The sequence below is a fragment of the Lissotriton helveticus genome, chromosome 1_2, assembly GCF_964261635.1.
Source record: "Lissotriton helveticus chromosome 1_2, aLisHel1.1, whole genome shotgun sequence".
Lineage (NCBI taxonomy): Eukaryota > Metazoa > Chordata > Amphibia > Caudata > Salamandridae > Lissotriton > Lissotriton helveticus.
In genome coordinates, this window is record NC_136058.1 from 424,174,330 (window position 1) to 424,198,922 (window position 24,593).

Sequence of the window (24,593 nt, forward strand, 5' to 3'; positions counted from 1 at the left end):
GTGTATATAGCCCTACCTGCAGTGTCAGCAGTGTCGAATGCACACTTGATGGAAGCGTTGGAGATTAGCTTCCCTTCTTGAACCAACAGTTCTGCTCCTTCTTTGAATTGGTCTGGGAGGTGCTGCAATAATGTCTCTAGAGTATCGTAGTGGGCCCTATCATATCTGGCGAGAAGCGCCTGAGTATTAGCAATGCGCCAGATGTTCGCAGCTTGTGCTGCCACTCTTTTGCCAGATGTTTCCAGTATCTTTGACTCCTTATCTGGTCGGAGGCGCATCTCCTGTTGTTTGCGAGTTCGCCCTCTTTCTTGCATTAGCAACCACCATAGAATCTAAAGGCAATTGTCCTTTAATATAGGCAGGATCCACGGGTGCAGCCCTATACTTCTTTTCTATCCTTGGATTAACTACCCCTGCTCTAGTATTTTCTTTGAAAATGTCCTTGGCGTTTTTAAGAACACCCATGAGCATTGGTAGCGTCTTTACACTTCTTTCGGAAGTTGAGAATATGTCCACAAGGAAGTCCACTTCCACAGTATCACTATGTAGTTCAACGTCATGATTTAACGCAGATCTTTCAATTAGAGCGTTGAAAGCTGTAGTGTCTTCAGTCGGAGACGTTTTGACACTGTAGGCCGTAGTATCAGGGTCATGTTGCGGGTCACCCAGGTCAACAGGGTCTGCCCATGTTCGGTTTGGATCATCACGATCAATGTCCATCACATCGCCATCACCTTGATTATCATCGTCACCCGCCCCTGCATCTGAGTATGTAGGGGAAAAGGATTGAGGCTCCTGCACATATGGCTGCAAGTGTTCGACCATCACCGGTGACGCAGGTGATCCCCTTTTCTTCTTTAGAGGAATTGTGAAAGACTCCATGGGCTTTTCGGGGACTATCCTCCTTTTGAAGAGAGACAGCCTTCCTGTTTCCGAGTCTATGAACTGTCTCGGTTCCCGTTCCTCGGACTCATTCGTAGGCCTTTGGGTGAATACGGGTTTGTTTGTGACGCCGATGCACTGTTTCGGCTCGAACATCTTCGGCCGCACTGCTGGTGGTAAACCGTATTTTATTGGCGCCGACGTTGCAAGCGTGGTGACCAACTTGGTAGTGGCGGCTTTCTTCAGTACTGACGTCGAAGCCTTTCTGATTCTTTGAATCGACTCCGTGACGTGTAGGGCCATGACTTGAGCGTTATCCGCTGCTTGTGCCGTGTCGGCCTCTGACGTGGAACCGACGTTTGTCTCCGGTCCCGTCATAGATGGAGGATTGGTGCTTCGATTCGATTCGAGCTGCGTAGCGGCTCCCTTCGGCGCCGACGTCTTCGACTCAACGACCTTCACCTTGGCCTTAGGCGCCCCGCTACTCGAGTCGAGGGCCTTCTGGAAGCTCCCCGCATCGAAGTCCCTCATCTGTTTCATCGGCCCCGAGGGCTTCGAGGCCTTGGCGCCGACTAGAGCCAGTTGCACTTTCGTTTTCGTTTTCGACTGTGCTGGCTTGGGTTTCGTTTTGCTGAGATCAACCAAAGTTGGTTTTGAAACCGATGGCTCAATTAAAGTGTTCGAAGCCGGGCCTTTTTGCGGGGCTGTTGAACTTGAAGGTAGATCTTGGGTAAGGCCGTGTGGCGATCCCTCGACCTGAGCCGTATTGATATTATGTCCATCGGCCACTGTATTGATGGTTGGGCCTAGCTCATCTGAGCTATCTTCCTCGGCCCCAAGGGCCTGAACGTCGACGTCTCCTACCTCGCTGTCGACTTCATAATTCTCCTCTTCTTTCAGATATTCCTCTTCATCGGCCTCATAGTCGGATCCATGCGTGGATCCTTGCTCTGATGGTTCATCTTGGTCCTGGATCTCGACGACTTCTTCGTCTTCTGTCCCGAAGATATTATCTGGTTCCGGCGCCGGCCTCTTCGACTCCAGTCGAGCCGTGCGTCGGTTCCGAAGAGTTTTCTTTGATCTAAACCGGGCACAGGCCATACATTGGTCTTCATTGTGGTCCGGTGACAAGCATTTGTTGCACACGGGGTGGATGTCGTTGTGTGCATATTTGGCGTTACAAAGCGGACACCTTTTGAAAAGGCCTCGACTCTCCATCGTCGATGAAACTCGATGCGAGAGGTGAAGGAAGCCGTCCGAAAGTCGGTGTCCTGTAGATAAATGTTATTGATACCGATCGAAACGATACCGACGCACGCGAAAGCCTTTTGGCTTTGTGAATACATTTCCTAACTTGAGCTAAGATTTGAACATCTGAACCCAATGGCGGAAAAAAACAATCTAAAGATGGAGAGGATGCCCATGCGCACTGTAGTCCAGGGGAGGAGCCACCTATCTCATGATACTTCGAAGACTCTTCCAGGACAACAATGTGAAATCATCCGGACCCAACACTAGGCGGGAATCTATGCACAGATATGAATTCAGCAGCCCACATGCCTCGAACCTAACAGCCATGCCTCCACCCCAGGGGGGGCCCTCCTCTTAGACAGGTCTGTGACAGGTCTGTAGTACACAGACCCACCTTGCGCTTCAAATCGAGTTCATACAGTGGGACGATATGCAAACAGTCAAGACCTGACTTGTAAAGGACATGTGTGTACTCACTAAGTTGTTTCAATTCTGCATCCCTGGATAAAGAAGAACTCATTATTCACACATCCGGCCTTCACACAGCATATATATGTAAAAACAGCTTGTGTACTTTTACACAATGTCACATAGATTTCCTTGCGGAAATGTGCCCTGACTTGTGATACTACTAGCAGAGGAGTAAACAAGGTGCCAGGGGCCCGAATGCAAGAAAGGAGAATGCATCACTCCATCCCTCCATGTCCTAGTTTGGTAACAAAAATCAGCAATAAGTAGAGGGCAACAGGCCCTTAATACTGCTGAGCCCCGGTGCCACTGCACCTGCTTCACTCCTGATAGCTATGTCTCTGGGTACTGCGCACAGTGCATATTGCGATCCCACATGAAATAGATTGGAGAACACATTAATTAAATCCATAAACATATACAGTGAAAGGGAATTATTTACAAAAGGTTTGCGCACGGGCTCCGCCTTTAGTGTGCTGCAATTAAAATGCATGAGGGACTGTTTTACAACACAAAAGAATAAATGCATTGACGTATAATCCGCTTCTCATAAATGCAGTCCATCTATCTATCTATCTATCTATCGCACTCACTCTCTATATCTATCGCACTCACTCTCTCTATCTGTCTATCTATCACACTCACTGCCTCTATCTATCTATCTATCTATCGCACTCACTCTCTCTATCTATCTATCTATCTATCTATCTATGTATCTATCTATCTATCTATCTATCTATCTATCTATCTATCTATCTATCTATCTATCGCACTCCCTATCTCTATTTATCTATCGCACTCACTCGCTCTATCTATCTATCTATCGCACTCACTCTCTCTAACTATCTATCTATCGCACTCACTCTCTCTATCTATCTATCTATCTATCGCACTCACTCTCTCTATCTATCTATCTATCTATCTATCTATCTATGTATCTATCTATCTATCTATCTATCTATCTATCTATCTATCTATCTATCTATCGCACTCCCTATCTCTATCTATCTATCGCACTCACTCGCTCTATCTATCTATCTATCGCACTCACTCTCTCTAACTATCTATCTATCGCACTCACTCTCTCTATCTATCTATCTATCTATCTATTGCACTCACTCTCTCTCTCTATCTATCTATCTATCGCACTCACTCTCTCTATCCATCTATCTATCGCACTCACTCTCTCTATCCATCTATCTATCGCACTCACTCTATCTATCTATCGCACTCACTCTCTCTATCTATCTATCGCACTCACTCTCTCTATCTATCTATCTATCTATCTATCTATCGCACTCACTCTCTCTAACGCATCACCACAACATCACTCAGCACCACAACAGCATCACTCAGGGGCACCACAGCATCACTCAGGGGCACCACAACATCCCTATACGCTGCCACAGCATCACTGAACGCCACAGCATCACTCGTTCGCCATCACAACATCACTCAGCGCCACCACAGCATCAATCTGTGCAACCATTCAACAACAACTGGTTCAAATATGTTCTCTCAATGTTTCAAGCTTTATTACAAATGTCTCAAAAATATGTTAATATTTCACTTCTGTTCCTGGATTTTCGTCACAATAAAATACACTGAACATAATCTTCACAAAAGTTATTTACAAAAGTTTAAGCTATTGCTATTATAAATTACAATAACTTTTATTTAAGTATTAATTCAAAAACAAAAATAAAAACCATTGTTATTTGTAATAGCAATATATCTAAGTCACGTAAATACAACACATATTGCATTACAAATGCTATAGGTGTCACATTTGCAAAAGTTATAACTATTGGCATTGTAAATGACAAAGCTATTAATTTAGCTATTTTCAAAACCAACACAGAAATAAAAAATTTGTCATTTACAATACCAATAGCTCAAACTATCCTAATGCGAGACCTATTGCATTGCAAATGCTTGTTAACTACAGCCTTAGACACTTTGGGTCTAACTACAGGAGAGTCTTGTAACTATATCATATACTGTCATCATTTTCAGATATTGGCATCCACATTGGAATTTACCCGCTTTACCTGTTCTCTCGGCAGGCGTCTACTTTTAGCATTCGCCCACAGGATACAGAAGTTTGTCATTGGTAAGCGTTCGATCAGCCTACTCCTTTGAGTGATATATCCTTTCACACAGGCTTTCAGTAGCACGCAGTTGTTTACATGGGGGTAGGAGACACTAAATTTTTGGGGGGGGGACAGGGACACCCTTGTGGACTTTCCAGTAACCCTATACAAATTGCCCATTGTGCGAGACCGTACGCGCGTTAAACGTATACAATCGCATAGTTATGAAGAGAAATGTTGAGAAAGGCAGGCAAGTAGTCACAGTCTGCAAGTATGCTTTATTTTTATTTACATTCACAATAAAGAACAAATGGGAAAAAAATATGTATATGAATCTTGCATCTTCATGCACCAAGAAAACAAAGGCGGGACAAAAAAAGGAATAATAAACTAAACGCTCGTAGCGACATTCCTACATCTCAAAATGCAATATGACAAATTAGAAATTGTTTTTCTTGCTGCAGGAATCTGTTTTAAAATTATGAACTTTATTTTGAAAAGCCAAATAATTTCTTGCGCCGTTCATTGCAGAGGACAAATTCTTTCGCTATTCTATGCAGGTCAACTGAGTCCATCATCTCTTTATGTATGTTGCATTGTTTTAAAAAAAATGCTTTTCTTCTGGGGAAACATTTTTTGAGTGCAACTTGCTTCAAACATATAATAGAAAGCCGCCTATTGGATAACTTGTGTTATTCTCCAATGAAGCGGCCTTGGGGTTCCGGTGATATTTACACCCCCCCACCTGGCCTCGATGCAACTGTAATGTTGTAACCTATGGGATTGGAGGGAGGGGGGGAGAGGTTATGCTTGTGCATGTCAGTGTGTGGATAGAGTCTATTAATCTCTTCAATCAATAGACCAAATTATATGTAAATGGCACCAGAAACTATGAATCGAATTTTATTGCACAACATCCAGCGCCTGGTGTTCAGTATAGCGACTTCAGAAGGATGAAATGCTGAGTCCGCAGTGATATGTACATCAGCACATATATAACTTAGATGGCAGCAGTAAGTCTTTTGTCGTTTATGTTAGGCCCATAATACATGAGTGCTCACCCAGTTAAACAGCACTGAGATTGTGCAATGATGAGAAGATCTAAGCCGACACAGCTCCTTCTTTCAGCAGCGCACTGGTTGCATTGCATAATTGTGTTATGTTGTGTAATGTCATTGCTGTACAGCTCACTGGAGCCCCCATACACCCGCGAAGACCCCATTTCCACCTCTCCCCCCCCACCCGCCTGCGCCCGTAATGCCGGCCGTGACTGCATATTTTTCTAAACTGCATCCCCAGGTCTGATTTAACAAGGCTAAAGATATCCTGAACTCTGAAGGTATTGTCTGCACTGAATATTTTGAAAGCAGGAATACTTAGACTGGCTCGGAGCGATTATTGAGAAAATAATGGTGCTGCTGAACCGGAGGAGAGAGTTGAATCGGCCGCTGCGCGCCTACAATATTTCACCAACCCAGGCACGTGACCACAAAGCCTGCACCAGCCTAAGTGCCCCAATGAGAGGTGGCACACGGACGGTACTGCAATGTCTGGAATTACCTTCCTTTATTATGGTTGTCATTATTACTAGTGATAACTGGTAATTCCCCAATCCCCACCTTCCCTGCTACCCCTCGTCCCACCCACCCCCATCCCTAGCTAAACGTGTGTTGGAGAGGTGCTTGTAATGTGTGGAATAAATTATTGGCCAGGGATGATTACGGGACTTTTTACGATTATCACAACTTTGTGTTAACTAATAATTTACACTTGTCGGACCACTGATTAATAAAATGCAATCGGGCCTAGAATGAATAATACACATGCAAACACATGCTATTGACGTTAGTTTCTGCGTGTATATGCATGTATCTGTGTGTGCATTTATATTTTTCGAAAGGGCTGTCATGGCTGCCCTGAAATTTGGCAGATGGCAAATGTTTTCGTGAGGCCTATTTGGAATGGGGGGATCTGATGCAGACAGAGCACTTGCCCCTTTTCTGCTGTTAGCAAAATGATTGTAAGGATATTTACAATCATTGACCCTTTGTGAAATCCAAGGTCACAGCGTTGGGCACAGATGTGTGCAGACGGACAGGTACTCTTGAGCTACAGAAGGGCCCGAGAGAAGCGAGGCAGAGCTGAAGAGAGAGACGCAGAGGACCAAGAGAAGGATCTTTGTAGATCAAAGGGCAAGCAGAGTTTGGAGACAGAAGTCAAGAGGATGGAAAGGAGTGTGGGGGAGCTGCGTTCAGAGAGAGAAATCACAAGGAGGTGTGAAGAGAGCACAACTGGGCTCTGAGGAGGTGAAATGAAAAAAGGACCAGCGTGCTGGTGAGGGGCCCCGAAGAGAGTGCCATGAATCAATAGTGCGCTTTCCCTGCCGAATCTCTGTATGTAATGGCAGGCCTCGTGAATGCATTTCTGTGCATCCGACCAAATGATTGCACTCAGGTTATTACATGAAGATAACTGTGTTTTGACTCTATCCTGCATTAAGCAGCCCGTGGGGGAAATGAGCAGTTATTTTTGCATGGCAATGTCACCGGCACATTTTGGTATTCCCTTCAGCCATTAGCAGGGCAAGTAAGGTTCGCTTGCTGTGCTCGCTCGCCATAGTGCACTCACCCCCACCACTTTCAAACGTCACCAGGCGCCCCTGGCAACGTAGAGTAACAGCCCTTGCCCCTACGTCAGTCGCTTCAATGGGATGGGTACTCGCAGGAGGGAGCTCACACTTGGTGGGAGTTGCTGCTGCTGCAGCCCTTCCGTCTTCAAGCCGGCACCAGACACGGGGCCAGGAGTCCGAGGCCAGCAAATCAACCAGAGCAGCTGAGGTGAAAACTAAAGAATTCAGGGGTGCTGCGCCACACAAAGAGTTCAAAAGGGCAGAGGCCTCTGACGTCACCTCATGCTGTGACTGTCGCATCATTGGCGGCTCACAGACAGGTAACTGGAGAGGCGCAAGGTCAAGTGCAGGGCCATTAGGTCACGCAATGGCCTGCCAATCTTCCTCTCAGGAGGTAGATGGGAAATTTGTTTGACCCCTCGTCCCCCCCACCCTTGTCCCCTGTGTCCCCCCCACTCCAAAATCTGGGGGGATATGTCGCCCGCGCCCCCCACAGTTCCTACGTTCATGGTTGTTTACTATTACAGATTTTACTTGCTAGTTATTTCACGCGACTTTCCCCTACACGGACAGTTTGGATACAATTAGGAGCAGGTACTTCCCCACGCATTCAATCAATCAATCAATCAATCAATCAGGGGATTTGTAGAGCACGCTACTCACCCAGGTCTCAAGGCGCTGAGGGGAGGGGGTGCCGCTCCTGCTCAAGAGCCAGGTCTTGAGGAGTCTTCTGAAGGTCAGCAGGTCCTGGGTCCGCCGTAGATGGATGGGGAGGGTGTTCCAGGTCTTGGCGGCGAGGAAGGAGAAGGATCTGCCGCCGCAGGTCGTTCGTTGGATGCGGGGGACAGAAGCGAGGGTTATGGAGTGCTTTGTGTGTGTGGGTGAGGAGCTTGAAGGGGATCCTCTTGATGACTGGGAGCCAGTGCAGGTCTCTCAGGTGAGGGGTGATGTGGCTGCGGCGGGGGACGTTGACGATCGGTCGGGCGGAGGCGTTTTGGATGCGTTGTAGTCGTCGTAGGTGTTTGACTGGGATTCCTGCATAGAGTGCGTTGCCATAGTGCAGTCTGCTGCTGACGAGGGCCTGTGTCACCGTTCTTCTTGTATTTCACTGTGGCACTCGAACACTTGTTCACATTGACAACTTTTATTCACTATGCATGGTCCTTAGTTGATATCCACAGATCTTGCATATACTCACCACAGTGAGCGACGGCAACACTTCACAAAACCCTTTAACCTTGAGCATTTTCTTTCGCTAGCATGTCGGTTTTGCATGTACCACAACAGTTTTAAAACTCAAACACTTTTGGGCAATAATTAGTGTCACTTTTAAACAACAATGTTGTTGAGATGACCTCCTCTGCACACATATAATATACATTAGTGTGTTATTCATTTGTTTTCAGATGTGCCCCTGAAGAAGGGACCCTGGGGTCCCGAAATGCATTGGGCTGATTCTTCACAGATCTGCTAAAACTCCTCTACATCAAATTTATTGTTTGCAAAAAGTATTGTTTAGTTTGAATTGTTTTTGGAAATTGTGAAACTAGTAGTGGAGATGCTATCCACTTAAAATGCTTACACACAAATAACTTTTACATGTAACTCTTGTTTATGTATCATTGTGTACATGTTACATGGTTAATACAATTTTGAAGAAAGAACATTTATGGTTTATTTTGTGTACATACAGACTTTGGGTTGAATAATTGTTTCATTGACTTTGGCAACTGCTACAGCTATAGTGCTACCCACTCAGGGATTATTCCCTGTTCCCTACCATTGCGATTTCCGCCACATAAAAATGTATTCTTGTACACCTCTTCAGCCAGATTATCAGAGCCTATATCAAATTGTGTACCCCTGATTGGCTCTGTCAACATATAGTCTAAAGATCTTGAGTTACTGTATCTAGATGATATGCCAGACCTCTTGGCTTTGTCAATGCTTGTTTAGGCATTAACTTTCTCATGGGATATAAATGGTGATGTGCATCCTGTCAGTAGTAGCTTTGTTGAAGATGAGGAATGATGAAAGGCTGCCATGAACTGATAGTGATTGCATGAAAGGAGGGCCGCATGTGAACATAGATGAAGCTGCTGACAACATGTGAGCCCTTAGTGCCTGCTTTGATGATGGTTCTTATATCCTCACTAGAATAGGAGCTCACGACCGGAAGGTTGAGCACAGTCCCCTGGGAGAGGTGCATTTGCTCGCTGAGCCATCTCACCAGAATAGGATCCCGTGACCGGAAGGTTGAGCACAGTCCCCTGGGATAGGTGCATTTGCTCGCTGAGCCATCTCACTAGAACAGGAGCCAGTGACCGGAAGGTTGAGCACAGTCCCCTGGGATAGGTGCATTTGCTTGCTGAGCCATCTCACCAGAATAGGATCCCGTGACCGGAAGGTTGAGCACAGTCCCATGGGATGGGTGCATTTGCTCGCTGAGCCATCTCACTACAACAGGAGCCAGTGACCGGAAGGTTGAGCACAGTCCCCGGGGATAGGTGCATTTGCTCGCTGAGCCATCTCACTAGAACAGGAGCCAGTGACCGGAAGGTTGAGCACAGTCCCCTGGGATAGGTGCATTTGCTCGCTGAGCCATCTCACCAGAATAGGATCCCGTGACCGGAAGGTTGAGAACAGTCCCCTGGGATGGGTGCATTTGCTCGCTGAGCAATCTCACCAGAATAGGAGCCTGTGACCGGAAGGTTGAGCACAGTCCCCTGGGATGGGTGCATTTGCTCGCTGAGCCATCTCACCAGAACAGGAGCCCGTGAGCAGAAGGTTGAGCACAGTCCCCTGGGATAGGTGCATTTGCTCGCTGAGCAATCTCACCAGGATAGGAGCCAGTGACTGGAAGGTTGAGCACAGACAGGTGCATTTGCTCGCTGAGCCATCTCACCAGAACAGGAGCCTGTGACCGGAAGGTTGAGCACAGTCCCCTGGGATAGGTGCATTTGCTCGCTGAGCCATCTCACCAGAACAGGAGCCCGTGACCGGAAGGTTGAGCACAGTCCCCTGGGATGGGTGCCTTTGCTCACTGAGCCATCTCACTAGAGCAGACGTCTGAACCTAACATGGTCTCGGTGAGAATGATGTAACCCCCCCCCCACCTTCCCAAGGACATTCCTACTGGACTCACCTGAGCTCCTTGAGGCGGCTCTGTGGATCCCTCAGCGCCGCGTACAGCACGGATACCTCTGGCTCCCGCTTCTTCTTGAAGTAGGTGTAGAAATAAGGTGGTAAAACCTCATCCACCATCTCACAGTCGCTGAATCTGCGGAAGAAAGAGCAGCCATTTAATTTTAATTTAATTTAATTTTAAAAGTTTTATACAGCGCTGGCTAGACCCGGAGGTATCAGAGCGCTTTACATTAGCTTCAGATCACAGTTGCAGGTTACATCGTTACAAAGGTTACATAGTTCTTAGAGCATGGCAACATAGTTACTTGTAAGGTTCAGATAAACAATAAGCACAAATACGTAAGGGGAAAAGGAGGTACGGTGAGAGATTCAGGGGGGGTTGGAGTAGGGGAAATAGACAGATAATGAAGGTGGGAAAGAGAAAGGCAGGGGAGGGTGAGAGTCACAACAAGGGGAGAGGAGGGGAAGGGTGACGGGGACAAAAACCGATAGACGAGTCAAGGCAATGTCCAAAGTCCAGTAAGCTGTGATCCCAGGCGGAGTGGTATCACTTCCAAATCTCTATTGCGAGAGGCTCCCTTTACGCAGTGGACTCTCTCAGAGGGGTCTCTGAGACTACAAGGCCTACATACTGGATCCTTCCCCAAAAAGGGGAGAGGGAGTGCTTTGGCAAGGGGTGCCATACCATACCTCAGCTGTGAGTGGCTCCCTTAGTGCAGTGGACTCACTCAGCGGGTTCGCTGAGACTCCAGAGTATAAATATTGGATCTTTCCCCAACAAGGGGAGAAGGAGTGCTTTGTCAAAGGGCACAAAGGACAGGCGGGAGGCAGAGTAGAAGGCAAGGGGAGAGATTCAGGGGAGAGATTCAGGGGAGAGAGGATAGGACCTAGGGAAGAGACAATAAGGAGAGACGAAATTAAGTCTGCCTAAAGGCCGAGTGGGTAGGTGACGACCAAGGAGGGAATCCACGGCCCATCTCCCCTATAGCTAAACCAAGTAGCTCCATCGGGCATCAGACAAAATAGTTCAGTCTCAAAACATTTAGAGAGGAGGGAGGAGAGACATAAATAGAGGGAGGATGCGGTAGGAGACAATAGGAGAGACGACAGGAAGTGCAACAATGTGGTTCAACAATATACTAGAAGAGAATCAACAAGTAAACATTAAGTAAAGCAATCAGTAATACAATTAGGGGAGGAGTGAAAGGCGAGAGAAAGTAGTGGGGGGTAGGGGATGAGAGGGAGTGAGGATAAGGGAAGAGACAACCATAGAGAGGAAAGGAAGTCTGTCTAAGGTTCACAGAAAAACAGGGTGGGGAACAAAGGGCATATGAGGGCTGAGGACAAAGGACAGAAGCTGGAAAGAGTAGGAGCAGAGAGGGGGGAAGGTTGCACGAGGTGCATAAGGTTTGAACAGAGGCACGTATCTCCTGCCTGGGGGCTGTATTGTTGGGACCATGTTTAGATAGAGAAAGGTCCTGGGTGGGGGAAGGGAAATTGGGAGGAGGCGTATTGGGCAAAGAAAGAGAGGTAAGTCGGATAGTCACGTGAGCAGTCAAGGGAGGGCAGTGAGTTGAAGCTGTGGAGGGAGAGACGTGGAAAGGGAGGAGTAGAAGGACGCAGTGATTGGGAAAGGGTAAGGGGAGGATTCGTCAGAGGAGAAGAAAAAAGAGGGGAATGTGGTCACAAGATGATATGAGAGAAAGAGGCCAGAGACATGAGAATATGAGTCATGCAGGTAGGTACGAAGGAAGCGGTAGTCAGACGGAGTTAGGAGGTAGTGGAAGAGACAGTAGTTGGTAGGTAGAAGGCAAAAGTTATCGGACGTGCGTTAGATTTTGTCAAACAATTTTGTAGGGCCTGCCGTAGACAATCAGCAATACTGCTTTACATGATTGCTTGTGAACAAAGTAAAAAACATAGACCTAAGCAAAAAGATCGAATAAAATTCCAAGTCAATATATGAAGCATGGACCAGGGATCTCAAGGTGAGATAAACAGAGGTACTAGACGGTAAACAACAAAAAAGGACAAGGTAAATAATAATAATAATAATAATAATAATATAAGCAAGTAGGTAGTAAGCTCCTTCCTGCTATAAACACTCTCTGTTGTGAAAGGCCCCGCAGGAGCAGCTCTCACCCACAGCACATCAGGGCCCACTTCAAAGGCTGGCAGCAGCAGTATGGGGAACTCTCAGGGCACTCCCCACTCGCCGGATGCTAACAGCTGACCCAGTGCGATCCCGCCAGGCACAGACGACTTCTAGGCCCCCCTCGCCAGCCGCAGCAAGGAGGACGTGAAAGTCTATGAGGGGTTCCAGAATGCCCTTAACAATATGCTCTTCAAATTCCCCCTCAGCTGCCACCTCACCACATGCCACAGTACATCAGAAAGGCAATGCCCCAGGCGGTATCAGGTGCCTCAACGCTCCTATCCCTGAAGTGTTCTGCAGGGTCCTGCCAATCCCGCCGACGGCAGGCCGTACCCAGCCCCTCTCCTTCTGTTGACACAGCCTCAGTCAGGAAGATCTCAGCAGGAGCAGCTCTCGCCCACAGCACCGCAATTCCCACTTCAGGGCTGGCACCAATAGTATAGGGAACATTCCGCACACTCCCCGGTCGTCGGATTATCACAGCAGGTCAGTGTGATCCTGCCAGCCGCACACGTCACCCAGGCCCCCACTATTGTTTAAGTTTGTCACTTAAGTGTGCTTCTCATGCACTCATGATTGCGCCGGCGTAGCTCAGAAAGCGTTCGTCAATCCGAATGTTCATCCAGCCACAGCACATCTCAGCATGCGGAATGCTGCGTCAGCATCGAACTTGTTCGCTTTTTTTTTCCTTCAGCGCTGTAAATACCTGTGTCTGCGCTTCCTATGTAACTAGGACCTTGTAGCCGATTTCCAACGTAGGCGTTGCGGTTTCCGTATCAGGCCCAGAGACTTGGGCCCACATGCATCAAGCACTTTTTCATTCACAAACGGTGCGATTCCTTAAAATCGGCCGTTTGCGAATGCAAAAGTGCTTTTTGGGATGCATGAAGCAATTTTAGAATTCGTAACATGTTTGCGAATTCTAAAATTGCGGGTGCTTTTAAGAAGTCGCAGATGTGCGATTTCTTAAAAGCAATGCATCATTATTTTAAAAAGTGCAAATTCGCAAATAGGGTGCCAAATTTACCGAGTGGTTGAACCACTCGGTAAATTTGGAAAAAGTGTTGAAAATGTTGAAAATGCTTTTTTTTCAACATTCATGTTACGGACACACATGTCCTTAGGACATGTGTGTGTGCAACATGATGCGAAAAATACATTTCAGGGGTGCACCCATGAAATCATTGACTCCTATGGGCCTTTTGGCCCATAGGAATCAATGGGAATTGCGAAAATTAACTTAAGAATTCGGTATTTCTTTGGGATTCGGTAAAAATTGCGATTTTTACCGAATCACAAAGAAATACCGAAAAAAATGATGCATAGCATTTTGCACTTCTTAATTTGCGATTCCTTATTTTTCGCAAATTAAGAAATGCAAAATGACACAATGATGCATGTGGGCCTTGTTATCTTGATGAGCGCCGCCATTTTACCTCATAGTCCATAGCGCTGCAACAAAGCCCCAGGGCGCTGCTCAAAAATCTCTGCTACCTAACGTCTGATGCGTCTCCCGGCACCACTCTTGCTCGCAGCGCTCCTCAGTCCAGGCTTTCCAGTACGTGGCTGTTGTACCTGATATTTTCTGGCGCCGCAGTCAGTGCTCCGCTAGAGTAGTGGGCGCCATCACAGGTGAGTGCAGGGGTCAGTGCAGGGCTCTGTGCAAGGTTCAGTGCAGGGGTCAGTGCAGAGGTCAGTGCAGGGGTCAGTGCAGGGGTCAGTGCAGGGGACAGTGCAAGGATCAGTGCAGGGGTCAGTGCAGGGCTCAGTGCAGGGCTCAGTGCAGGGCTCAGTGAAGGGGTCAGTGCAGGGGTCAGTGCAGGGGTCAGTGCAGGGGACAGTGCAGGGCTCAGTGCAGGGCTCAGTGCAGGGGTCAGTGCAGGGGTCAGGGCAGGGGTCAGGGCAGGGGTCAGTGCAGAGGTTTGTGCAGGGGTCAGTGCAGGGGTCAGTGCACGGGTCAGTGCAGGGCTCAGTGCAGGGCTCAGTGCTTGGGTCAGTGCAGGGGTCAGTGCAGGGTTCAGTGCAGGGGTCAGTGCAGGGGTCCGTGCAGGGGTCCGTGCAGGGGTCCGTGCAGGGGTCAGTGCAGGGGGTCAGTGCAGGGGTCAGTGCACGGGTCAGTGCAGGGCTCAGTGCAGGGGTCAGTGCAGGGGTCAGTGCAGGGGTCAGTGCAGGGGTCAGTGCAGGGCTCAGTGCAGGGCTCAGTGCAGGGCTCAGTGCAGGGTTCAGTGCAGGGGTCAGTGCAGGGCTCAGTGCAGGGGCCAGTGCAGGGGTCAGTGCAGGGGACAGTGCAGGGGTCAGTGCTGGGGTCAGGGCAGGGGTCAGTGCAGGGGTCAGTACAGGGGTCAGGGGAGGGGCCAGTGCAGGGCTCAGTGCAGGGGTCAGTGCTGGGGTCAGTGCAGGGGTCAGGGAAGGGGCCAGTGCAGGGCTCAGTGCAGAGGTCAGTGCAGGGGTCAGTGCAGGGGTCAGTGGAAGGGTCAGTGCAGAGGTCAGTACAGGGGTCAGGGTAGGGATCAGTGCAGGGCTCAGTGCAGGGGTCAGTGCAGGGCTCAGTGCAGGGGTCAGTGCAGGGGTCAGTGCAGGGGTCAGTGCAGGGGTCAGTGCAGGGGTCAGTGCAGGGGCCAGGGGAGGGGCCAGTGCAGGGCTCAGTGCAGGGGTCAGTGCAGGGGTCAGTGCAGGGGTCAGGGAAGGGGCCAGTGCAGGGCTCAGTGCAGGGGTCAGTGCAGGGGTCAGGGCAGGGGTTAGTGCAGGGGTCAGTGCAGGGGTCAGTACAGGGGTCAGTGCATAGGTCAGTGGAGGGGTCAGTGCAGGGGTCAGTGCAGGGGTCAGGGAAGGGGCCAGTGCAGGGCTCAGTGCAGGGGTCAGTGCAGGGGTCAGTGCAGGGGTAGGTGCAGGGCTCAGTGCAGGGGTCAGTGCAGGGGTCAGTGGAAGGGTCAGTGGAAGGGTCAGTACAGGGGTCAGTGCAGGGGTCAGTGCAGGGGTCAGTGCAGGGGTCAGTGGAAGGGTCAGTGGAAGGGTCAGTACAGGGGTCAAGGTAGGGATCAGTGCAGAGATCAGTGCAGGGCTCAGTGCAGGGCTCAGTACAGGGGTCAGTGCAAGGTTCAGTGGAAGGGTCAGTGGAAGGGTCAGTACAGGGGTCAAGGTAGAGATCAGTGCAGAGATCAGTGCAGGGCTCAGTGCAGAGGTCAGTGCAGGGGTAGGTGCAGGGCTCAGTGCAGGGGTCAGTGCAGGGGTCAGTGCAGGGGTAGGTGCAGGGCTCAGTGCAGGGGTCAGTGCAGGGGTCAGTGCAGGGGTCAGTGGAAGGGTCATGTTGGACAGGCCACATGAAGGGCCGCTCTCCCCCGGCTCAACCAGGCCCGAGCCCAGTCACGCAAGTACCACACACCACCATTGCACGTCCTCCGTCCCCTCAGGGACCCCGGCCCTCGAACATGTCGACCTCGTGGGTCCGATCCTCTGCCGGCCCACGCGCCCAGCCCGGGCCGCCATCTTGGACACTTCACCTCGAGGCCGCCTGGCCCCAGATCGACCTCAACCCCGGGCCTAACCCGGCCTCAGACATTCCGGCACCACCCTCCACCCAGGAGGTGAGCGGGCTACTTGGCAAGTCAATGGGAGAAAGAGGTGCCGATGGCTCTCCCCCGCCCAGTGCCGCTCGCCCATCGCCTCCCCGAGCGCTGGCTCCACCCCCCTGCTGGGTGTCTGGACTCCCTCATCCCGGACCTTCCGACCTCCAAGTGCGAGGGTCCGGACATCAAAGCACACCAGCCCTATAACTGGGGCAGCTCCAGAGCAGGAAGGCAGTTGTATCTTGGAGTCGAGAGACGTAAAGAGGAACTCATCCTGGACGGACTACTGGCGCTGCCGTAGCTCTGTCCTGTGCACCATCGTCCTGCCTGTTGGCGCTGCCACAGCCGTCGTAACCTTCATCTTTCATCGTCGTCGGGATCTGCTGGCGTGACCGCGGACCGTTGTAACCGTCATCTTTCACCGGGACCTGCAGGCTCCGCCGCGGACCGTCGTCCTTCCTTCATCCATCTCGGGACCTGCTTGGCTCCTCCACGGCCCGATCATCTAGAACGCCGAGCTCGAGGATTGAGAGCTATTTTGTACTCATTGGTAACTAAGACTGTCCCGCTACCCTTTTCCTCAACCAGAGATCAGAACCGAGGGGACCCCTGAGTCCAGACCTCCTTGTATCATACCATCGTAACCTAAGAATTGCATATAAAGTCTCGTTAACCTTCAATCTTGTGTGGTGTCCGTCTGTGGGGGGGAAGTTACTTATCTGTACAGTCGTTGGAGACGGCTCTCCCTGGAGACCTCTCCCCGTAATCTCGGCCGACCCTCCCGGTCCGTCTAACATTGGTGGCCAGCGGCGCGATCCGAATCACCGCATAACGTACAGAGAGTAGCTCACCCCACAACGAACCACAATGTCAACTAAAGAGAGCGGATCAACTGAGAAGTTCCAAATGGAGAAACTAGAGGAGTACAGCCACCGGGAACTAAAGCAGTTCTGCATCGAACTAGGTATCGCTACCACCGGACTAAGCACCAAGGACGATTTTAAGCATGCCCTAGAATCTTGGGCAGAGACCGGGGATGTCGAAGCCCCCGAGCAAAGCACCGCGAAAAATACCAACACGGCCCCTGAGGGGCAAAGATCCTGTCTCTCGCAAGACGAGATCCAAGAAAGAGAAAAAACCCGACTACACGAACTAGAAATGGCCCGACTCAAGATGGACGTAGAACTCAAGTTGGCCGAACAAAAAATAAACTTAGAGCACCTACGTCTCCGAGAAGAAAGAGAGGAGAAACAGAGGCAAAGGGAGCTCGAGGAAAAGAAACTAGCGTACGAGCACGAACGGAACCTAGCCGAGATCAACCTGCGCAAACAGAATAAAGAGTTAGGGGTGCCCGACAGACCACACACCCCAGGGACCACGGAGAAAAAAGTACACATCCCCAAGGATGTTGTACGAGAATATTTTCGAGAAGACGACATCCAGCAATGGTTTAAGGCCTATGAAATCGCGATGACTGCGCACCGGATCGATCGAAGTGATTGGGGAGCCGGCCTATGGGGCAAATTCCTCAATGAGGGTCGCGATACCCTGTTACAGCTCCCAGACCACCAGATGACCTCCTACGACCATATGAAAGCGGCCCTCCTCACCCGCTATGGCCTCACGCCCGAGATGTACCGTCAGAGGTTCCGAGACTGCACACGCATTCCGGGTACAACTTGGGTGGACTATGTAACGTACTTTAGCCGAGCCTTCGAAGGCTGGATCAGAGGGAACAACGTCACGACCTACGAGCAGCTATTCAATCTGATGGTATGGGAGCATCTGTCCAACAATTGCTTCATTGAACTACGCCAACACCTCCTCGACAGCAAGTTAACTGATCCCCGGCAGCTCGCAGCCGAAGCTGACCGGTGGGAAATCACCAGAGTGGGCCGGAATGGGTCCTACGAGCAGAACAGGAACAACAATGGTCACCACCGACCCAGAGGAGGAGGAGGGGGCCAAGGACGAGGAAGGGACAACACTCCGGCCGCCCCCGCTACCAGCACCACCCCCCCGGCCAACCGGGGCAGCACCCCGGCACGACCGGGGTACAGAGCCAATGTTACATGTCACCGATGCCAACGAGTCGGCCACTATGCAAACGACCCAAGCTGCCCGCAGTATCAGAGTCCGAAACCCCGCTATGTGGCCGCCGCGGCACTAGGGGAAGAACAGATCTCCGAGGAACAAGAAACAGACGAGCAAGAGTATCAAGAGTGGGAGCCAGCCGCCATGACTCTCGCGTGCTTAGGGGGAAGAGACATGGTCCCGCGGGTCCCCCTACCCGCTAACACCCAGAAGTACAGCCAATGGGTGAGCATCAATGGACAACGGGCCGAAGCCCTTCGAGACACCGGGGCCAGTGTGACCGCCGTCCGCTGTCATCTGGTGACCCCAGAACAATATCTACCGAACATTCTCTGCCCTGTGCGATCAGCCGACAACTCGGAAAGTCTGTGTCGGATGGCCTGCGTCCCCTTTGAGTGGGGAGGGGTCTCCGGCATGTTGAAGGTGACGGTCCGAGACGACGCCCCCGTGGACTGCCTCCTCGGTAATGACCTGGAAAGCTCCCCGTGGGCAGCCGTGGAGCGAAAAGAACACTTGGGGATGTTGGGCATCCCGGACTGGGCGTGCGTCACCACCCGGTCCATGGCCGCCCGTGCCAACCATCGCCCGGAAGAACCAGAATGGCCGGCGCCACCGCCTCCGGTCGCCCCAGCCGAGACCCCCGACCATGACATCCCCCCCGAACTTGCTCAACCTTCCGACCTCGCTAACCTTGACCAGTGGGCTCAAGAAGGGGGACCCACACAAGAACAATTTCGTCAGGAACAGAAGACCTGTCCCTCCCTCGAGGGACTCCGACAACAAGCGCTCGCCCAAAGCGCAGGGGATGCCTCCGGAACTCATTGGGTCTACTGGGACAATGATCTGTTGTACAGCGAGCAACGAATCGCCGAGCTGGGGGCCAACCGAGTACTAGTAGTGCCCCTCCGCTTTAGAGACTTCCTGCTAAATCTGGCCCACGATGTCCCCCTGGCAGGGCACCTGGGACAAGATAAAACCTACAGCCGCCTAGTGACCCACTTCTTCTGGCCCAAAATGAGAAACGATGTGCACCAGCATTGCCGATCTTGCCCCACGTGCCAAGCCAGTGGAAAGAGCGGCCGCAAACTAAAGGCCCCCCTGCAACCCTTTCCAGTAGTCACGACCCCGTTTGAGAGGGTCGGAATAGACATTGTGGGACCCCTGGACCCGCGTACAAGACAAGGCCATCGCTTCATCCTGGTACTAGTGGACCACGCCACCCGCTACCCTGAGGCTATTCCTCTCCGGACCGTGACAGCCCCAGTGGTCGGTCGGGCCCTGATGGGGATCTTCTCCCGCGTGGGGTTCCCCCGAGAAGTCGTCAGCGACAGAGGCACGAACTTTATCTCTAAATACATGAAGTCCCTCTGGCAACAGTGTGGGGTCACCTACCGCTTCACGACCCCCTATCACCCCCAAGGAAACGGACTTGTTGAGCGGTTCAATCGCACACTAAAAGGGATGATCGGGGGATTGGAAGAGCCCCTCCGTCGCCAGTGGGACGTGCTGCTGCCGTGCCTCCTCTTCGCCTACCGGGAGGTCCCACAGAAGTCCCTAGGCTTCAGCCCATTCGAACTGTTATATGGGCACCCAGTGCGGGGGCCGCTCAGCCTGATCAAAGAAGGCTGGGAGATGCCTCCGGCCAAGAGTCCTCCAGATGTCTTCCGGTACCTCCTCACCCTCCGCAACCAGTCCCGGCGGTTCAGAGACCTAGCAAAAGCCAACCTAGAGGCCAGTCAAGAGGACATGAAGAAATGGTATGACCAGAACGCCTCATCCATTGAATTCGAGCCAGGACAACAGGTATGGGTAATGTCCCCCACAGAGCCATGCGCCCTCCAGGACAAATGGACGGGACCCTTCAAGGTAATCGAGCGCAAGGGTCCTGCCACCTATCTGATCGATATGGAGTCCTCCCGGAATCCACTCCGAGTCCTCCACACCAACAGACTGAAGCCCCACTTTGCACGAACAGAACTCAGCCTACTGATGGCCACAGACAATGGGGTTGAAGACGACTCCGAGCCTCTCCCTGACCTCTTGCGGACCCAGGAGCAAGACGGCTCCGTGGATGGTGTCCGACTCTCGGAGACCCTCACCAGAGAACAACGCCAAGAGTGCCAAGCCCTCCTGTCACGGTTCGCCAGTCTGTTCTCCCTCACCCCAGGTGTCACTTCCTGGTGTGTGCACGATGTGGACACCGGAGATAGCCCTCCTATCCGCCACCGGGCCTACCGCGTACCTGATCGGGTACGGGCCTGCATCCAGGCGGAAGTAGCTAAGATGCTCACGCTCGGGGTCATCGAGCCCTCAGACAGTCCATGGGCCAGCCCGGTCGTACTGGTCCCCAAAGCAGCCGCCCCCGGAACCACACCAGAACTCCGGTTCTGCGTCGACTACCGGGGCCTGAATGAAGTCACCAGAACGGACGCCCATCCCATCCCCCGGGCAGATGAACTGGTCGACCGAATGGGAGCTGCCCGCTACCTCAGCATCTTCGACCTGACAGCAGGTTATTGGCAGATCGGCCTCACACCCCGAGCGCAAGAACGTTCTGCCTTCTCCACCCCCGATGGCCACTATCATTTTACGGTCATGCCCTTCGGCATGAAAAATGCCCCAGCGACTTTCCAACGGCTCGTCAATCAGGTCCTGGCGGGGCTCGAAGAGTTCAGCGCCGCCTACCTGGACGACATCGCTGTGTACAGCCACCATTGGACCGAGCACCTCCACCACCTCCGAGCAGTGCTGCAAGCCCTTCAGCGAGCTGGCCTTACGATCAAGGCCAGCAAGTGCCAAATTGGACAAGGGTCTGTGACCTACCTCGGACACCAGGTGGGAAGCGGCCTAGTGGCCCCTCTGCAGCTGAAAATTGCCGCCATCCAGAACTGGCAGCCCCCTATCACCCAAACCGAGGTGCGAGCCTTCCTGGGCCTCACGGGCTATTACCGAAGGTTCGTGAAAGACTATGGTACCATAGTGGGGCCTCTCACCGAACTCACGTCAAAGAATCAGCCCAAGAAGGTGAACTGGACTCCCGAGTGTCAAGCGGCATTCGAACAGTTGAAGGCCGCCATGTGTTCCGCTCCTGTGCTCCAGGCCCCAGACTACAGCCGGGAGTTCGTCGTCCAGACGGACGCCTCCGATCAGGGCATTGGGGCGGTCCTGTCTCAAGTGAACACCGAAGGCCTTGATCAACCGGTGGCCTTCATCAGCCGGAGACTCCTACCACGGGAGCAACGCTGGAGCACCATAGAGAGAGAAGCCTTCGCTGTGGTATGGGCCCTCAAGAAACTCCGGCCCTACCTCTTTGGCACCCACTTTCGAGTACAGACTGACCACCGACCCCTGCAGTGGTTGATGCATATGCGGGGGGAAAACCCAAAATTGCTACGCTGGTCCATCTCCTTGCAAGGTATGGACTTCACAGTCGAACACCGGCCTGGGTCAGACCACGCCAACGCGGATGGCCTGTCCCGGTTTTTCCGCCTCGACGAGGAGAGTCCCCAAGAGGATGGGTAACTCTCCCCGCCTTCAGCTGGGGGGGACGCATGTTGGACAGGCCACATGAAGGGCCGCTCTCCCCCGGCTCAACCAGGCCCGAGCCCAGTCACGCAAGTACCACACACCACCATTGCACGTCCTCCGTCCCCTCAGGGACCCCGGCCCTCGAACATGTCGACCTCGTGGGTCCGATCCTCTGCCGGCCCACGCGCCCAGCCCGGGCCGCCATCTTGGACACTTCACCTCGAGGCCGCCTGGCCCCAGATCGACCTCAACCCCGGGCCTAACCCGGCCTCAGACATTCCGGCACCACCCTCCACCCAGGAGGTGAGCGGGCTACTTGGCAAGTCAATGGGAGAAAGAGGTGCCGATGGCTCTCCCCCGCCCAGTGCCGCTCGCCCATCGCCTCCCCGAGCGCTGGCTCCACCCCCCTGCTGGGTGTCTGGACTCCCTCATCCCGGACCTTCCGACCTCCAAGTGCGAGGGTCCGGACATCAAAGCACACCAGCCCTATAACTGGGGCAGCTCCAGAGCAGGAAGGCAGTTGTATCTTGGAGTCGAGAGACGTAAAGAGGAACTCATCCTGGACGGACTACTGGCGCTGCCGTAGCTCTGTCCTGTGCACCATCGTCCTGCCTGTTGGCGCTGCCACAGCCGTCGTAACCTTCATCTTTCATCGTCGTCGGGATCTGCTGGCGTGACCGCGGACCATTGTAACCGTCATCTTTCACCGGGACCTGCAGGCTCCGCCGCGGACCGTCGTCCTTCCTTCATCCATCTCGGGACCTGCTTGGCTCCTCCACGGCCCGATCATCTAGAACGCCGAGCTCGAGGATTGAGAGCTATTTTGTACTCATTGGTAACTAAGACTGTCCCGCTACCCTTTTCCTCAACCAGAGATCAGAACCGAGGGGACCCCTGAGTCCAGACCTCCTTGTATCATACCATCGTAACCTAAGAATTGCATATAAAGTCTCGTTAACCTTCAATCTTGTGTGGTGTCCGTCTGTGGGGGGGAAGTTACTTATCTGTACAGTCGTTGGAGACGGCTCTCCCTGGAGACCTCTCCCCGTAATCTCGGCCGACCCTCCCGGTCCGTCTAACAGGTCAGTGGAAGGGTCAGTACAGGGGTCAAGGTAGGGATCAGTGCAGAGATCAGTGCAGGGCTCAGTGCAGGGGTCAGTGCAGGGGTCAGTGCAGGGGTCAAGGTAGGGGCCAGTGCAAGGGTCAGTGCAGGGGTCATGGCAGGGGTCAGGACAGGGGACAGGACAGGGTTCAGTGCAGGGGTCAAGGTAGGGGTCAGTACAGGGGTCAGTGCAGACGTCAGTGCAGAGGTCAGTGCAGGAGTCAGTGCAGGGGTCAGTGCAGGGGTCAGTGCAGGGCTCAGTGCAGGGGCCAGTGCAGGCCTCAGTGCAGGGGTCAGTGCAGGGGTCAGTGCAGGAGTCAGGGAAGGGGCCAGTGCAGGGCTCAGTGCAGGGGGTCAGTGCAGGGGTCAGTGCAGGGCTCAGTGCAGGGGTCAGTGCAAGGTTCAGTGCAGGGGTCAGTGCAGGGGTCAGTGCAGGGGTCAGTGCAGGGGACAGTGCAGGGGTCAGTGCAGGGCTCAGTGCAGGGGTCAGTGCAGGGCTCAGTGCAGGGGTCAGTGCAGGGGTCAGTGCAGGAGTCAGGGAAGGGGCCAGTGCAGGGCTCAGTGCAGGGGGTCAGTGCAGGGGTCAGGGTAGGGCTCAGTGCAGGGCTCAGTGCAGGGGTCAGTGCAAGGTTCAGTGCAGGGGTCAGTGCAGAGGTCAGTGCAGGGGTCAGTGCAGGGGTCAGTGCAGGGGACAGTGCAGGGGTCAGTGCAGGGCTCAGTGCAGGGGTCAGTGCAGGGCTCAGTGCAGGGCTCAGTGCAGGGGTCAGAGCAGGGGTCAGTGCAGGGGTCAGGGCAGGGGTCAGGACAGGGTTCAGTGCAGGGGTCAGTGCAGAGGTCAGTGCAGGGGCCAGTGCAGGGCTCAGTGCAGGGCTCAGTGCAGGGGTCAGTGCAGGGGTCAGTGCAGGGGTCAGTGCAGGGGTCAGTGCAGAGGTCAGTGCAGGGGTCAGTGCAGGGGTCAGAGCGGGGGTCAGTGCAGGGGTCAGTGCAGGGGTCAGTGCAAGGGTCAGTTCAGGGGTCAGACCAGGGCTCAGTGCAGGGCAGGAGTCAGTGCAAGGGTCAGTGCAGGGTTCAGTGCAAGGGTCAATGCAGGGGTCAGTGCAGTGGTCAGTGCAGGGCTCATTGCAGGGGTCAGTGAAGGGGTCAGAGCAGGGGTCAGAGCAGGGGTCAGTGCAGGGTTCAGTGCAGGGGTCAGTGCAGGGCTCAGTGCAGGGGTCAGTGCAGGGCTCAGTGCAGGGGTCAGTGCAGGGGTCAGTGCAGGGGTCAGGGCAGGGGTCAGTGCAGAGGTTTGTGCAGGGGTCAGTGCAGGGGTCAGTGCAGGGTTCAAGGTAGGGCTCAGTGCAGGGGTCAGTGCAAGGGTCAGTTCAGGGGTCAGGGCAGGGGTCAGTGCAGGGCTCATTGCAGGGCAGGAGTCCGTGCAAGGGTCAGTGCAGGGTTCAGTGCAAGGGTCAATGCAGGGGTCAGTGCAGGGGTCAGGGCAGGGGTCAGTGCAGGGGTCAAGGTAGGGGTCAGTACAAGGGTCAGTAGAGGGGTCAGTGCATAGGTCAGTGCAGGGGTCAGTGCAGGAGTCAGGGAAGGGGTCAGTGCAGGGGTCAGAGCAGGGGTCAGTGCAGGGCTCAGTGCAGGGGTCAGTGCAGGGGTCAGTGGAAGGGTCAGTGCAGGGGTCAGTACAGGGGTCAGG

General features: G+C 52.8%; 1 protein-coding gene across 1 annotated transcript in view; it reads right to left on the minus strand.

Annotated features, from left to right (window-relative positions):
* Nucleotides 1-1,363: 1,363 nt before the first annotated feature.
* LOC144804899 (NACHT, LRR and PYD domains-containing protein 3-like) overlaps nucleotides 1,364-24,593 on the minus strand; it is a 141,319-nt gene continuing 118,089 nt past the window's right edge. The window contains exons 4-6 of the mRNA XM_078671933.1: nucleotides 10,469-10,603; nucleotides 1,747-1,963; nucleotides 1,364-1,513 (exon numbers count right to left, since the gene is read on the minus strand). Of these exons, the coding sequence (XP_078528059.1) occupies nucleotides 1,364-1,513; nucleotides 1,747-1,963; nucleotides 10,469-10,603 (502 nt within the window). The remainder of the gene's footprint in view (nucleotides 1,514-1,746; nucleotides 1,964-10,468; nucleotides 10,604-24,593) is intronic.